We start from the raw sequence: 17104 nt of genomic DNA on the forward strand, positions 1-17104 counted from the left end.
TGACGCAATGTTTTGCCCGTTTGAAGAGGGATTTAAAGGAAAACAAAACTCGATAAAAAGTTAACATCCATCATGAACAGTCGGAAGATTTGCGTGCGTAAAACAGTTCCATGGCCAAATATAAGAATGTGTTTAAAATATCCAAAAAACTAAAACCATCAACAGAATGTGAGAAAACGACAGTTTTGACGTTCTCACGCTGCAGCTTTACTGATCGTGTCATCGCCCGAGTGAAGAGTTGTTCGCATCACCTCACAGTTCGTTCAGTTTGTCGCTCATTTGCATCTCAAACGCGCGTGAGAACGCGGGAAGTGTCTCCTCTCTGCGCCACCTTTCAAATGATGTATCACTTCTAACAGGTAATAAAGCTGTAAACGCAGCGTCATTTCCCCTTTTCCCACGAGAAAAAAAAAAAGTCTGAGCCCAAGACAGAAAACGCTGGAATGACAGCTGGATTACTTTTTATAAGTCGTAATAAAGTCATATAAGTCAAAACGTTTTGGAAGAAAAAGAGTGAAACATATTGACGCCATGTTCGTTATGAGATTTCATTCCCGAAAAGCTAAACTAAGTTTCTCTGTCAACAAACTCTGTTGGTAGAAACTGTGAGTTTTTTTCTCTTTGGACATTTTAAATGTGCCAAAGAAACACACTGAGCCACATGGCGCGTGCCTGAAATGACACCTACCCGCGCCTGGTTTGCAAGATCAACCAGCTGTCCTGAAAAAACCTCACTGAACATCTACACCTTTAAGTGACGAGTATATTTTCCATTTTATTGCAAAAATTCAATATAAAATGTCACACTGAATGCAATTTTAATAAATCTTGACTCACTGTGAATAACCTAAATAGTTTGGTCTGATTAAACTAGATGAACGCAGACTTACACATGAACCTGATGTGTTTTAGATTTGAACATTTTCTTTGTCATGCAACATGACTGACTGTATGTTTGCATCATGTTGACATCTCCACCTCTTTCCTTCACCTTCTCCAAATCAATAAAACACGACCTGTCTGCTTTTCAATGTGAACAGCAGCCTTTGTATTCTAACACCAGGAGACCATGATGTCAAATCTATGAAAGAGAAAGTCATTCCCTCCTTAGGAAGATATTTAGAAAATAATCAAAACCTCCCCCAAACATCACCTGAGCAAACATCATTAATTCTATTAGTATTTATCCGTTATTCTTTCCAGTCATCTTATTATGTGTCATGATTCTGAGGAACTTATTTATTGTATGTTTTCTTCTACATTGCTTTAGTTATCGAAGAGGGAAAACAAGGAATTACAAAAGAAATGGAAGTGAATTTAAATAATAAACTGAAAGATCCTTTTTATTATTTGCATAGAAAGTCACTTTATTACATGTATCAGAACAAATCTGACCTCTCTGTGCAACCATGCACATGTATTCTTTTAAATGTTATATTAAAATTTCTCCACGATTGTTTCCATAATAATCAGGATACAACCTGCCGCGATGTCAACACAATGTCAATATATACAGTATTTCACAGCATCATCTCAGTCGGGTTGTTACATCACCTTTCTGACTGTGCCGGGGAACAACAAAATGTACAAGGAACAATCTTCTCCCCCTCTAGTGAAACATACAATAATAATTTAGACAAAGATGAGTTAAAACTGGGAAGGAGGTTTGGGAAGGAACATCTCCAAGAGCTGCTGTGTTTTAATTTAACAGGGATCTAACAAATGAGAAGTTAATTAAAGGAACAGCTCACCCAAAAATACAAATCCAGTCATTATCTAATCACCCCCCTACTCTTTTATTTTTGGTCGAACTGTTCCTTTAAGGTCCCAACATGACAGTAACAGTAAATCGAGGTTGGGTTCTCTTCAGCGTTGGGCTTTCTTGTAAGCTTTTCTATTTTCTCATTGGGCTTAACAACAAAATACACTTTACTGTACAACAAACTCAGTGCCTCTCTGTTAGTACGGCTTCATGTTAAGTCATCATCTCCTTCACACGTTCTTACAGGCTGACAGAAAAGGCAGCGGACATGTTGTCGCCTCCCTCTGCTCTCTACAGGGCTGTTTGTGTGGAGTCAGCGGCGTTGTTTAACCTCTCACCTCTGGATTTCTGCTCTGAACTGACTGAACTCACCGCTGTCGGTTCTGCTCTGCTGTGATTGGTGCCGTTTACAACCGGCGGGCGTTCTGGCTGGTTGGCGCCGTCCGTGGGAGGGGAAACGACCACTCTTTCTATGGGCTCATTGGCTGTTCTGTCTGTCACGATAATATAATTAGGCTCTGGCTGGTGGTTGCTGGACCGACGCTGCAATGCATGCTGGGTGCAAGAGAAGGAGCGCTGCCGGGGGGCGGGCTGCGGCGACAGGAAGTGCGGCGTCGCAGCTCTGGGGACTTCCTGGTGCCTGTCGCGGTCCTCGTCTTCCGAGGTCACCTCCTGTAAGGTGCTGATTGGCCGAGGCGAGCGGCCCATGATTCTTGGAGGGACCAGCGCTGTTGCTGATTGGTTGAGCTGTGGCCGCCAGTTCTGAGGGGCAGGGTACTGCACGCGGCTCATCGACCAATCACTGGCAAGACAAGAAAGTCATCACAACATTAGACTGAAACAATAACAGGGTTGAAGTTGCATATTGTTCTTCCACAGCAATCTGAAACCGTACTTTTGTGGAGGCGGGGTCATATCTCGATGCGCTATGATCCCAGAGAAGGAGGCGCTTCTTCCAGGCAGGCCTTGTGATCCGACCCATGGCGAGTACATCAGAGCGCGCTCCTCCCACATCATGTCATTGGTCGACTCCACGGGAACGGGCCCTCTCTGGATCTGGTGAGCCAGGAGGAGCTCCATGACCTGGTGATGCATGCCTTCTCTGGCCATGTCGATCGGACGACGTCCTCTGCGATCGTGCAGCTCGAGGTTGGCGCCGTGAAGGAGGAGGAGTCTGGCTGTATCATAGCAACCGTGAACGGCAGAGAGGAAGAGCGCCGTCTCGCCCTGTGGGAGAAACAATAATAAATATAAGGATATCTGGAGGATATTTGTTGCAGCATTTATGTACAAATGTGGTGAACTGTCCAATCAGAACTGACCTTGTTGTCTTGCAGGTCCACAGCAGCCCCATAGCGAATGAGGGTCCTTGTTAGCGAGAGGTGGTTTACTGAGGATGCCCAGTGCAGGGCTGATCTCCCTGAGAGAGACAGCAGTGTGAGTGGAGGGGAGGTCAGGGGGAAGAAGAAGGGAGGGAGTAAGTCAGCCAATGAACAACCATTACACAACAGAGTCGAGCCCAGGTGGTGAGGAGAGGGAGGATGGAGGGACGGGATGTGGAGATGAAACGGTTTCAGCCGAAATGAGAAGGAGACAGAGAAAATAAAGGGGTGTAAGAAGAGGAAGACAGAGAGAGGCAACAGGAAGACAAGCAGCAAAGTTAATCCGTCCATCAACACGAGTTTGAGCACATTAACTTTGATCGGAGTCAGAGGAGGGCAGCAGGGGAGCTGGAGGAGGAGGAGGAGGAGGAGGAGGAGGAGGAGATGGAAGCAATGGAGAGATGAGCACAGGTCGGGAGAGGAGGGACACAGAAGGAGGACGTGAGAGAGACGGGGTAAGTTACAGCAGTCACTTCAGCCCCTCAGTGTACAGGTGTCAGAGAATAATGGCTCTACATGTGAGTTTTCTCCAAAGGGTTAAAGGTCATCTTTGTGATAAACGTGGATTTTTGAGTCTCACTCCCAACGCGTCAAGTTCTGATGCTCTGTTATGGTGGCCGACCCGACCTACAGTCCCAGTATTCAACGAGTCATGATTGACTTTACTTTCTTACCGGGTGGACCTTTAACCCAGTCATTCATTTGATTCAGATGTGACTTGTGGACAGAAAGGTTTGAGACAATTTACTGAAATGTGACTGAAATATGTCAACATGTATTTTGAATATGCTGATGAATGTTCTCAGTCATCCGCGTCATGGTTAATCTAAATGCTGCATCATGAGCAACTGGACGTCTCTGCTTCTGACCTCATGGCTGCCATTACAGTTGCAGGAAAATGGTGAATTACGATGATGTTTTGTACCAAACAAACAGGTTTTCTAACACCTGGAGAAGAAGATTTGTAGGCCAGGACCTCTCTTGGAGCTTCTGTGATCTCAATAATAATTCGATTACCTGTGCGGCCACATGAAAATGCTATGTGACTGAGGTCTGAGGTTGAGCCAGACTAATATTAGTAACTGTGACAGTTGATGCATTACCAGTATGATCAGTGTTGTTGACAGGAACTCCTGCTCGCAGCAGCTCTAAGACCACCCTGTCCAGCCCGCTTCGCACCGCTCGGATCAGAACCACAGACCCATCGGGGCCGCACCACTCTGCAGACTGCCAACACAACCAAGCCATGATGAATACAGACACGCACATAATGTCTCACATGTTTCATAAAGGTGTCGTCCACAGTTTAAGTTTGGTCTGTTACAACGTGGTCAAATTTAAAATCAAAATCAAGCGCTAAACAAATATTTATCGTTCCAAATCAGAAACATATGAGATAAAGAATAGAAACATGAAACCAGAGAGAGACGGCAAGGTGAACCACGTCATTATCTACAATAAGACATGGTGCAAAGGAGAGTAAACAAATGCAGCTGAACTAGTTGTTAGAAACAAAACCGAAGGACTGACCTGCTGCGGAGGGCTGAGCAGAGGAGGAGGCATGGCAGTTCTCTCCCATCCTCTAGGTGGAGCTGCAGGAGAACAAGTACAAATCAGACTAATCTGCCTCAACATGCAAATTAAATTTCAGTAAGTGGATTTCAATTAAGGGGCGATTGAAGTTGAGCCCTCACGCTGTATTGCTCTGTGGGGCTGTGAGCCTCCCGCCCGGTAGTGTTTCTGCTCCTGAGTCCTGTGGTCACAGATGGAGGCGTCCTCCTGCCGCCTGGAGCATCGCGCGTTGATGTCTTCCATTGAACTCTGGGTAAAGTCTGTGTCACTTCCTATATCCTGGTCCCTCTTGAGAGGTCTGGAAACAAAAGCAACAGTTGTGACAGAGCTCGTTAAGACACTGCTGTGGTTTGATTCACGACTCACTGGAGAGCTCTGCAACACACCCCAACACAAACACTACAGTCCTGCCATTTAAGGGTTTGTTTTCATAAAAACCTTACATGGGTCAGTCGTCTCTGAGGAAATGGGCTGGGACCTGGACCATGGCAGGGATTAGAGAAAGCTATTGTTCACTATGGACTAATCCTGCATGTATTTTTTTTTTTTTATTAAATAATTCAAGAATAACGTTTATCTCCAACTGACTGACAAGAAAAAAACAACAGTCAGCCTTTTCAATAACTACACAGGATGAGTTGTAGCTTGTTTTAAAAATAAACCACACTTGTACCGTGACATCATTCCTCCTGCAGACAAAACATCCTCTCATGTCTTTCAAAGCAGCTCCTCTCACCGCATTCTGATGGCATCCTCCCCAAGCGGTTCCCTCCTTCTCTTCTTCTCCGCTTCCTTCGCTTTCTTCTTTTTCCTCAAGCTGATCTTATCTTTCTCTCGGCTGGATCGGACCCTCTGCTCCTGGTGGGCTGCGTGCGCCACCAAGGCCTTGGATTTGGGGTCACTGTCGGTGACTGTGGAGCGGTGTCTCACCCTGCTACTGCTTCCCCTCTCCGCCCGCCGCTGCCTCACCCTCCTCACCACCAAGAACACCAGCAGGGGGAGCACCAGCAGCAGCCCGATCGCGATGGCGATCACAGCCCATATCCATGCCGGGGTCGGCTCTTTGAGAGGAAGATTAGAAATTATGTAAACTTTCCATAAGTATATATCTCAAGTAGTGATGTTGTAATTCTTTGACAGATATAAGTGAGATTCAACTGCGGTAACATAGAACAATAAGAGATGCAACATTTTGTAGTTACTGGATAAACAATTCAGGAACGAATGAGGAACCAATTGCTAGTTAACCATTAGTTAATAAGGAACTTCGTATCCAGTCGTGTTGAGTTGTGTGCTAAACTTCTTGGTTGGTGAGCCCAGCACACCACTACTGCCCATAAAAGTCATTTTAGCACTTAGTCATTTTTAATATTTGGACCAGATCAAACCAGATTCATCAGGTGTCCCAGTTGCCCTATAATTTTATTTCACGCTGCGCTCTGACCCTGACGATTAAATGTTTGAACAGCTAAAACTGAAACGTGCAGCGCTGACCATCAGCAAAACTACACACTGGAAATGGAAAAGGTGTTTATGGTGTTTTGTTTGGATGGAATTCAAAGCTGGAAGTATGTGTGTGTGGGTGTGTGTGTGTGTGTGTGTGTGTGTGTGTGTGTTTGAGGGAGAGACAGGACATGACAGCTTACCTTTGACTTCCTTTTTCTCGGTTTCCTCCTCTCTGTTTCCTATTTCCTCTCGGACGCCTCTTACATTGATGATGGCCGACAGCTCCGGCAGGGAGGAGAACAAGAGAGGCTTCTGCTTCCTGACGGCACTCAGGAAACCTGCTGCCTCGGTGGCATAGGGGAAACAGGTAGAGAGCAGACGGCTGCACGGCCTGTTGTCCACTTGGAGGAAAAGGAGGGAGCTAGTAAAGAGCGAGAGGGGAGGAAACGTTAGGCGAGAGCAAACGTCATTAATGAGGGTCAGTTAGATTGTTGAGGTTTGTCAGGATAAGTTTACTTCAGTCATTTGTGAGGAGTTACACCCTGTTACAAAACAAACACCCCTGAGATAACTTAATGCAAAGATTTTATGCACATGGATATTAATATTCATGTCAGTCAGTCGACTAAGTTCAGACTGTCCTACTCTACATACCGGAGTTCCCCAGGGTTCTGTGCTTGGCCCTCTTTATCTTTTAGTTTAGCTGTGAATCTTTGCTTGACAATGGCCTCCAAACACTACGGTCTGGTTTTAATATTTGATCATCTCAGCTCAAATAACCCAAACTTGTGTTGAGTGCAGACAAAATTAAGTTGTTTTTCTACGGCTAAGAGGAGCCCTATAGAAACAGTGGACGTTGTTACAGCAAAAGTAGGAACGTATTCCTTGATGAGAATCTCCGCCAATTTTACAAAGTCTGTTCCTGGGGAGTGCAACTGGATAATTGAAGCATACAGCTTACATAGCAACATTAGAAACCTAAACATACAACTGAACAGTCAGCAGCAAAGTGGTTTTATGGTTAAAGCAAGGGAGCTAGAAAAGAAAAAGAATAGTTTCATCCCTGAACCTAGATCTGGTGCCAGACTGTGGTGACAGCTACTGAAGCTCTAAAAAACCCAACATATCTACATCATATGACTTCTGATGACGAAATGCCTCCAGAAAATGAAAGAAGACTCATCAGAGAGGAGGCTAACAGCAGATTATTTCATCAACATGTTGTTTGTCCCTCAAACTTGTTTGCAGTGTAAAAAATGTACCTAGTTTCTGAAGTGTGTTCTTTCATTTTGCTGAAACATTTATTCATCAGAAGTCAAGTCATACATCTTTGATATGTTGGGTTTTAGTGTGTTTCTCCATGAGTCTCTGACAGATGTGAGTACTTCACCAGGCTCTGGCACTAAAACAAGATTTGGTGACATTATCAAAAATTCCTTTATTCCTTCATTAGTCCTTTATTTACACCACATTACAGAAGGAGATTTATGACCCAAATGATTTAATACTCTTGAAAATTCTATGGAAAATTACTTCATTTTAGCATTCATCTTTTCTGATTGTAGCCTTATTTCTTTATCATTATTTCTCCTTACTTCAGTATTGTTTTGTCTGTTTCAAATTATTCCAGACTCTCTGGGACTCACTGGTTAATAACAATATAACTACACTCACTTCCTTTTTTAACTTTTGACTCTTCACCTACCCATCGGAGTCATCCGCTGATGCCTGAGTCAGCATGTTGGCAAGCTGCTGATGGTCAAAATCAAACAAGTTCCTGTGAGTGGCGAGGGGGGCGGAGCCTCGCAGTATTACTGGCGACTGGAGGAGGACACTGGCAGCCCAGAGCAGGGAGATGTTGGTGAAGGTGCCGTGTTGATGTGGGACTCTGGCGTGGAGGACCAGGGTGCCTTTGGCCCAACTGGGGCTCTGGTCTTTGAAGCAGTCGCTGCCGTCCCATCCACAGGGGGCGCTGTCGCATCCCTGCTCACAGTGGGAGTTGGCGTAGTGATCGCGGCAGTACTGGGTGTGACCCGGACTGAGAGCCGTGACAGGGAGGGATGAAGAGATGTAAGGAAAGAGACAGGAAATGACAAAATAATCTCAATCAATGGTTTACTTACTGACTTTCTTTTTGCCCAGAGCTCTGAACAAAGAAGAAAGAGATGATTGACTGTCAAGCTATTATTTCTATGGGGTAAAGAATGAACTTTGGAAAAACTAACTTTTGATTTTGAAACTCAAAATAGATAAATGTTGGAAAGAGTGGACTGAGTTTATTGATCCTAACAGAACAGATTTCAGGTAAATGAAAATCCATTATAGTTCATTTTCGTGACTTCACTTTATTCTTCCATTCCGTCACTTACTGTTCACTGCTACTATTTTCTTGCAAAGTGACAAATCAACAATCTGATCACTATTTTGTCTTTTTAATTGTTTGTTGCACTTTCCTAGGTTTTGTTATTGTGCCTTCATCTTTGTTCCAAAGAAAACTTTTTAGTGTTTTTATTCTCTTTGACACCAGTGTGCAGATTAATGAGTATGAACAGAGTTGAATTTATGTTATTAAAGATGCAAGCTCAACCTTAAGTAACCTGCTATTTGAGTGTCTCTACCAAGTTTAACATATAAATACCCCTAGAGAAAAAGGATAAAATACATGTGAACACTGACACAAATGAACCAGTGAAAATATGGAATGTTCTCTTCCATTATTAAATGTTAAGCTGGAAACGTTAGTTTTCTTTTTGGTTTCATGGCCATGAAAAAGATTAAAGTGTTTTACTTGCAGTGGCCCCGGGGCAGCTCGCAGTCGAAGCCGTCTCGGAGACACTCGGGCTCCCTACACTCTTCATTACATTTTCCGTCTTTAAACTTGATGTCACAGTTTCTGTTGGCTGGACAATGGCCCCACGGATCACTAGGCGCAGCTGTGGAGACAAACACGGATTAGTGCACAAAAAAGTGGCAAGAGTGCACAATGTACTGGTCAAAGTGTTATAATGTTATAATGTTGTATTTGTAGAGGGATATAGATAGTCACTGAGTGTTTTTGTGGATGTTTCCCATGAATGGATCATATGCATACATGTATGTCTTAAACTGCAGGTGGATTTTATCGGCACTCACATATGTTAAAGGTAAACAAACATCACTTCCACACATCGTGTGTTTGCACACTGGGAAAACAAATGTAATCTTAATTCAGAATGTACTTTTTTTTTTTTAACAGTTCTTGCAGTTTCACTTGACCACGCAAACTGTTTTCACTAAGTGTTTTATCGCAGGACCAACTCACCCACATATTCAAACCCCTCATTGTTTCAGGGCATTAGCAACTATTCATAACAATGCAGGTCAAGCCGCGAGGCGATGGGCCCTGATACGGGCCGTTAAAGGGAACAGGAAATGGGCCCGACATAAACAGGAAGTTTCCAGGAGAAGCGAATAGCAACAGGAAATGGAGTGGGCCGGGCCTTGATAAAGGTCGAAGGTCGTCACCGTGGCGATGAGGAATGTGATGGAGTTGGACAATGGGCTTGGCAGGTGTGTGCGGGATCATAAAATCATAGCATGAAGAAAAAAAAAAAAAAAGGCACGAACAATAGAGCTGAAATTAGACATGTGACGTGTTAAACACTTTGGATTCACTTGATCAGCAAATGGAGCCTCCCTGCTACAGTAGGAGCAACAGTTAAAGTTATATTTTGATGAATATAAAAGTATTACAACTCTGATTCCAAACTGTGTAAAAACAGAACTCTCTCCTCTGCAAATGAGCTGTGTTTTCTGAGCCCATGTAGTAATATCGTTTCACAAAGTGGTCTCCTCATCCCCACTTGTGAACGACCGAGCCTTCAGAAGACGCCTGTTTCACACCTGATCATGATACCATCACCTGCTGCCAGTGAACCTGTTTACCTGTCGAATGTTTCAAACAGACCTTATTCCAACTTGTTTGCAACATGTTGCTACATGAACTTAATAGAAGAAGTATATATTTACACAAAATCAGTTAAGCTGATGAGGTAAATCTACATATATATCATATTTATATGTCAAAAGGATTAGTGAATTATATTCTGTTTTACTTATATTTTACACAGTGTTCAAACTGTTCAGCAAAAACAAAACAAAAAAATTAAATTTGTCCTTAACAGAATATTTTATCTTATTTGACCAAAAAAATCCAAAAAGCAATATGTCTATTACAGACTGTTAAAAATGCACTAACACCTATTTAAGCTGTTAAAGTCACATCAAATTGTAAACCACATGGGATTCAAGAGGAACATATTAAAGTGTGTTAACAGGTGCCTACATTTCCCACAATGCAATTTAGCCATTGAGTGACATCACTCATGGGAATTTCTCTGATTACCTGCAGTTTCTTCTGGAGCCACAGAAGGGTTTATACTAGTTTTTTCTCATGTGCAGGTGTGCTCTCCGACAGCTGTTAGCTGCGTGTGTGTGTTAAGTGATTTAAATTGGTGGAGTTACCCTTTAAAGTAGCTCCTTAAAAATGTTGCTTAATTTAAATCAGCTCAGAGATCAGATACCACAATTTTCAAACTGGTTTTCAGATTACGGACACAGGATGTAATTTCACTCCACGTTAAACAGGTGAGGTGACTCATGTATATGCATAGATACTAATTTGTTAAGAATAGAGGAATATTGTTTTAGTTTTTAAAAACTGGATCACCTGAAAGAGACCACTGACCGTTTTTCATTTTTCTTGACTCGAATTTTCTTACTTTCTAACTTTAAATAAAATTGACACATAAAAACAAATAACATGAATGTTTTGTGTCCCTTCTTGAAGACACTTCGAAAGAATAAAAAGAAACATGGCTGACTCACCGAGACACGTCCAGCTCAGTCCCAGCAGAACGAGCGTCCTCAGAGGCAACATCTTCAGGTCACCAGCTGTCAGCCCGTCCGTCTCCGCTCAGCAGTCCAGTCCAGCTGTTTGGTAAACCTGCGTCTGACCTCAGGCAGCTCAGCTGGGACTCACAGGGTTTGACACTGTTGTAAAGCTCCGTGGTGTCCCTTTAAGTCCCGCTGTTCACAATGAACCGTTAACTCTAAGTGAAGTCGCCTGATTCCATCACCGCCGCAGCTACCAACACCTTCCACCACCACCACCACCACCCGGCCCACTTTGTTCACTCGCTCTTTTTTTTTTTTTTTTCAGAGGCCCTGCGGATATCTGGACAACTTCCTGCCACTGTGTGGAGAAGAATAGGAGGGTGATGACCGTATGTGCATGTGTGTGCGTGCGTCTCAACTTGGGGAAAAAAAAGAAAAAAAAAAAAAAGCCCACAGTATGGGAGAGTCAGCTGCCAGAGGAGCCGTTATTTCAGCGTGTTAAAAGCTGTGCGGGGACTGAGGGGATGGCGTGGTTTGAATCTGACCATTTGAAAGACACACGTGAACACACACACACACAAGTTTTGTCCTGCTGCCGAGTTGAAAAAACTGAGTGTTCTGCCTCACAACTGTGAACTGTTACTTCCTCTTATTTAACTCACAAAAGAAAACATTTCGATGCCTAAGTGGCTCTTTCTCGTCAAGCAGAGTGAAAGAAAAAAGTCCTTTAATGGCGTCTGACTTAGACCTTTCAAGCGACACAACAGATTAGCAGATGAATATGCTCTCGTATTTTTTTTTTTACACACGTTATGACACATTTTTGTTCCAGTCCTGAACTAATAATGACAACTGGCATACAATCTCATAAGACAATACGTTTTAAACTTGTTGAACGGTGACAGGCATTAAAAATGTCTGAATTATAATAAATATCGTCTGTAGAAATAGCCGTCTTCTATCTGATGGTCTTGTTTGCTTAAGTGGGTCATAAAGAGGCATCAGTGAGACACTGAGTCTGTGTCTTATGTGGTTAAAAGTTCCTTGCAGTTTGTGTAAAGGAGACCTTTTATGCCTTTTCATTTCTTTCCTTTCCTGCAGCGTTCAGTGGCTCTTTTGAATGTTAAAGGTCTTGAGAGTTAACAGAAGCTCCTCTTTCCCACAGAAAACAGGACTCTGAAAGTCCAGCCTTTAATTCAAAGACATCACCGTGTCACACGTTTGCCTACTTTCATCCTTTTTTCATGGTAGAAGTGAAGATAATCAGAAGCTGAAAACACCACAGAGCGGACCTGAGACATGGTGAGCAGCGCCGGCTCAGGCGTGTGTGAGAGGACCAACCAGAGTTTACAGTTACTCAGACAGAGGGGGAATACCGTGCTGTATGAGAAAACAGATGTGTTTTTGAGCATTAAACCATCAAAATGTATTGTGGCAGTAGCACACAATCAAATCATGAAACTGACTATGAGCACAACATGTCTTCTTAATGTAAAACTGCATCAGCTTAAAAAAAAACCAACTGGACTGCTTCAGATAGTGTGAGCCTGGAAGAAAGCAACCAGAGTCGTTGCTTAGCAGGATTTAATGAAAAGTCAGACCAAGTACAGTCACATCGGCAAAACCTTAAATATAAACTTTCCACAAGATGTATATGATCATGTTGTAAATACTGGAGTAACACACAGCTCATCCATTTGTGTCCTTTATCTCGTCTTTTTTACTGGTTACCTGTTTTCTCTGGCTGTGGTCGTGCAGCGCCTCTCTCCAGGCAGTATTCCTCCCAAAGCTCATTAAATAAGTTTCCAGTCGCACCGAAAGAACACCCCTGATCCTTTTTAGGGTCCCATAATCCCAAATCCATCTTTTTGAACACGGCACAGAAAACCTGCCTTGAGAGCGGTGCCGTCATCTTCTCTAAGCAGTGGTTGTAGTAGTGCCTGTACACCTCGGACATGTTTGAGAAGACCGGCTCCAGGTAGAGCTTCGATATGGTCGTCCCGCAACAGTACGAGGGCACTTTGGGTAAACTCTCGAGGAACTCCTTCAGGAATATGTGCTCTGAAGCTTTACGGGACTTCCTCTGTGTTTGCCTCTTGCCGTTTTCCTCTGAGTCGTCCTGCTTGGATGAGTTTTGCGCCCAGTTAAGCACCGACCACTCTCCGATCCCCAAAGTGGAGAGGAACATCTTTTTACAAACCTGTCTTCTGTCGCTGCCGGCTAACAAATGATACCGCATCGAGACAGATCTTCTCGACTGAGTCCAGGGCGCTCGTGTTCGTTCCACCGGGTCGCAGTCGACTAATTCGGCCACATAGATCTTTCTCTGAGGCCAGTTCATGCGCTGCCAGAAACTGGTAAACATCTCATTCCTCATCTCTTCACTGAAGTCAGCGCAGAAGCGGTTTGATGCTCTTCTGCAAGCACTGGACGTGCATCTCGGTCCAATGGCCCTCTGAGCTTTGGTTATGGTGATACCGTCTTTCTTTCGTTTGCTGATGTAAGATTTCCCCTCCATCCGAAGTTGCTTCTGTCGATTTTGCTTCCACGTTAGTGGCCGGGCGACTCTGGATTTCTTCCTGGGAGGCCCCTCTGGTTCTGGTTCCGTTGGCATTCAATCGTTATGCAGAAAAAGGCAAAAGAAAAAAAACAACAGGGAAATGCAATTAACATGTATGAGGTATTAATGTGATACACTTACAATCACTTGTGTCATCAATGTCCAAACATCTTTAAATGTTATCCTGCCTGAGGATACTTCCCAAAAACCACTTTGACATGCAGCAGGGGATTCGAACCAGTAACCTTCCACTTACAAGGCGACCCGGTCTACCTTCTGAACTACAGCCGCTGAAACAGACAAATCAAACAACCACTCACCTTGTGTACCTTCCATAGTATTACTGACTGTAGAAGAAGGGATCTGTCGTGGGCACTGAGGGACAGCCTGCCTCTTCTCCGGCTTGTTTTCATTCGATTCATTGTTTTTAGCTCCTCCTTTCTGCGCCCAGTTGAGCACGGACCACTCTCCGATCCCCAGAGTGGTCAGGAACATGTTTTTGCACACTTGTTTCCTTTTGCCGTCCACCATCAAGTGATAGCGCAGAGAAACCGATCTCCTCGACTGCGATCCCGCCGCTCGAGATCTTTCCACGGGGTCGCAGTCCACTTGTCTCGCCACGTACTGTTTTCTCTGAGTCCAGTTCATGTGCTGCCAGAACTCCTCAAACACCCTCTTCCTGGCCTCCTCGTTGATTTCATTACACAGCCGGTTCGATGCCTTTTTGCAGGCGTTCGAGGTGCACCTCGGTCCCACAGCTCTTGGCTGCTTTGTCACCAACTCGCCGTCTTTTTTGCGTTTGCTGGCGTACGCCTTGCCCTCCATCCTCAGCTGTTTCTGCTTGTTCTGCTTCCACTTTGATGGATCCGCGTGTTTGGCTTTGGGTTTCTTGCTGTCAGCCCCTGCTCTGTCCGCATGAGTGTTCCCATTCTTAGCAGCTGTAGGAAGGAATGTTGAAAAACAACAAACGAGAATGATAATTGGATCAATTATTGGGAGCAGCACTCTGAAATAAACAGACTTCAGATATCCAAGACAAAATACTTGATGCTTACAGGTATCAGCACCCAGAGGACCTGCGTTTGGTGAAGGAAACTGGGGAATCATCTGCGTCTGTGCTGTCATCACCGAATGGGACCTTTTTTTGGACGCTCCATCAGATTTCCTGCTTCCATCACCGACTTGCAGATTGTCTGAATAAAACACACACATCTTGTTAAGACATGTCAGTGATACGGAGATGTATCGCTGCTGCTCCAGAAAAGGACAAATGGATCAGGATCACCTTTGACAAGATGTTGTCACATTATCCCAAAAGCAAACTTAATTATGTTACAGCAAGAATCTTCTTCTTGTCAAAACAAGAAACTTGTCATAATGTGAAACGTTTCAACTTATAAAATGATAATTCATTATAACACAGAGCATTTTACCTTACTAGATAATTCTACCCTGTATAGTCAGGTTATAAAGTGTTTCATGTCAATAATGTTATATAGTTATAAATGTGTGGAAGTTCACCAAGTCATTTTGTGCTCATCACCGCGCTGGTGGAAAGCCGAGGGAAAGTTTCATAGTCCACAAAGCAATTCTGGAGATTCACAACAGCACCTTATATCTTCTCTGTCGTTATCCACTAAGTCATCGGGAGCCGTGACATCCAAAAGTGATTAGTAAAGATGTTATTCACATCCTTTTTTAAGGCAAAATCTTCACTGCAGCTGCTCATGTAACAGCACACCCTGTCTGAAGAGGGTGTTGAATATTGTCTTTAAATTTGGGATTTCAGGGCTTCCACACTTAACTAACTCTGGGAGCCATTTAACATGTTTTTTCAATTGTTTTTTTTATTTACTTAAACAAATTTTATTTACTTTATTTAAACAAATCCCCATCTACTTCAGTTGTTTAGGAGAACACTGCAGCACAGTTTGTCTGTGAAGCTCCACAAATGTTTTGTGGACGACAGAACTTCACCTCCCTTTGTTTTTCCCACCAGTAGGTGAGCAGCTAATGCCTGAATGCTCATATTTGGGGTGTACTTCTCCTTTAAACAGCACCACAGTACCTGAGCTCACCTGGTGGGATGTGGTGCAGCCCAAAAGTCTCAGTGACTGTGGGTCTGTGGACTGGGGGGTCATTGGTGGGTTTGGGATGGAGACCAATATCCTCCATTGCAGCAATGGCTAAAAAAAAAAAAAGAAAAAAGACAAGACACATGTTGTTGTTGCTGTTAGAGATTAGCATCAAGCCTGTTTGTCCATCCACACCTTTAAACCTATAAATAACACACACTGCACATCCGTATTTCAACGTCAGACAGCGAAGCCATGTGTCTAAATCCAGATGTGGGAGGAAGAAGGCGTCGCAGGGCCTGACACTGCGCGATAATGTAAGAAGAAACTGCTCATCCCGTCTCATATTTCGCAACCTTTATGAGCTAATATCAAGCTAAACTAAACTACGGCAGCCCCGGTGGATTAAAATGACACGTATTCTCGCTTCGCTTACAAAGTGTTATACATTTGAACACGTCTCGTAGACCCGTCGGTTCCATCCAGACCAGATCACAAGTTTTTTTTCCTCCTCCTCCTCCTCCAGCTGTTTACTCCATCACGGCTCTGACAGGGAAACACAACATCTGTCCGCTCAGTTAGCTCCGCTCGTCTTCTTCTACGGATCCGCTGCTGCCATGTCTGAGCATGCGCACTGGCGTTCGGGGGGCAGAAACCATGAAGTTAGCGTGTCTCTCACTGTCAGGTATTTAAAAATAGAAGAAGACAGGATTGTTGGACAGTGGTGGGAGAAGTACTCACATCCTGTACTTTAATAAGGCTAAAATACTTGACAACAAGTACAACTCCTGGTTTTTATAACCTTATTTGAGGAGAAGTGTGTGTTTCATCGGCTCAGTGTGCAGTAAAATGGTCCCTGTTTGTTTTTATCATCATATATGATGTTTTTGGATGAATGTCACTGTTGCATTAATGTGCATTTTTGCATTTTACTGCTCTAGATTGATTGATTAGTTTGATTTTTCATGCACATGTTTTGTCCGACCCTCACAGGTTTACAAGACACTAAAACTAGAGCTGCATCAGTTCGATACACTTCATCATATTTACATTTATATTACCTGTAGGGTAATACATACATACATTCATACACTGATGGCAGATGCTGCCATGCAAGTTGCTGACCAGCACATCAGGAGCTGTTTGGGTTTCAGACACTTTGACATGCAAGACCAGGGGAATCGAACCAGCAACCCTCTGATAACAAGAGGCTGGGCCTACCCCTGAGCCACAACTACCCCATTACGTTAAAAATGATTTATGTAAGCATTCTGCCTCCTCTCACAGCTTGACAAAGAAAATCCGCTACAACGAAAAAGTTCCTCTCCTAAAGTACAACTCAAGTGTTTCATGATCGTCCAACCAAAATAATTTAACAGCTAATACAAGGAAGTTTATGATAATTTATTTAGTTTCAGAAGGAAAATTGTCC

General features: G+C 43.6%; 2 protein-coding genes across 9 annotated transcripts; both read right to left on the reverse strand.

Annotated features, from left to right (window-relative positions):
• Window positions 1-1158: 1158 nt before the first annotated feature.
• On the reverse strand, window positions 1159-11607 carry notchl (notch receptor, like). The gene is made up of 11 exons (XM_037075546.1): window positions 11029-11607; window positions 8951-9095; window positions 7868-8200; window positions 6363-6583; window positions 5453-5777; window positions 4839-5014; window positions 4675-4736; window positions 4248-4371; window positions 3085-3182; window positions 2658-2989; window positions 1159-2564 (listed from the first exon to the last, which is right to left on the reverse strand). Exons 1-11 carry the CDS (start codon window positions 11078-11080, stop codon window positions 2054-2056), a joined length of 2379 nt encoding a protein of 792 aa, XP_036931441.1. The 5' UTR covers window positions 11081-11607; the 3' UTR covers window positions 1159-2053.
• Window positions 11608-12574: 967 nt separating this feature from the next.
• LOC119006636 lies at window positions 12575-16300 on the reverse strand. 8 transcript variants are annotated; one of them, XM_037075550.1, is made up of 5 exons: window positions 16121-16300; window positions 15676-15783; window positions 14653-14790; window positions 13918-14535; window positions 12575-13635 (listed from the first exon to the last, which is right to left on the reverse strand). In XM_037075550.1, exons 1-5 carry the CDS (start codon window positions 16152-16154, stop codon window positions 12758-12760), a joined length of 1776 nt encoding a protein of 591 aa, XP_036931445.1. In that variant the 5' UTR covers window positions 16155-16300; the 3' UTR covers window positions 12575-12757. The 8 variants fall into 8 exon arrangements, with proteins under 8 accessions (XP_036931445.1, XP_036931444.1, XP_036931448.1 ...); XM_037075549.1 differs by having other exon boundaries at window positions 16109-16300; XM_037075553.1 differs by having other exon boundaries at window positions 15666-15783; window positions 16121-16277.
• Window positions 16301-17104: the final 804 nt, after the last annotated feature.

This window comes from Acanthopagrus latus, chromosome 17 (genome assembly GCF_904848185.1).
Source record: "Acanthopagrus latus isolate v.2019 chromosome 17, fAcaLat1.1, whole genome shotgun sequence".
Classification (NCBI taxonomy): Eukaryota; Metazoa; Chordata; class Actinopteri; order Spariformes; family Sparidae; genus Acanthopagrus; species Acanthopagrus latus.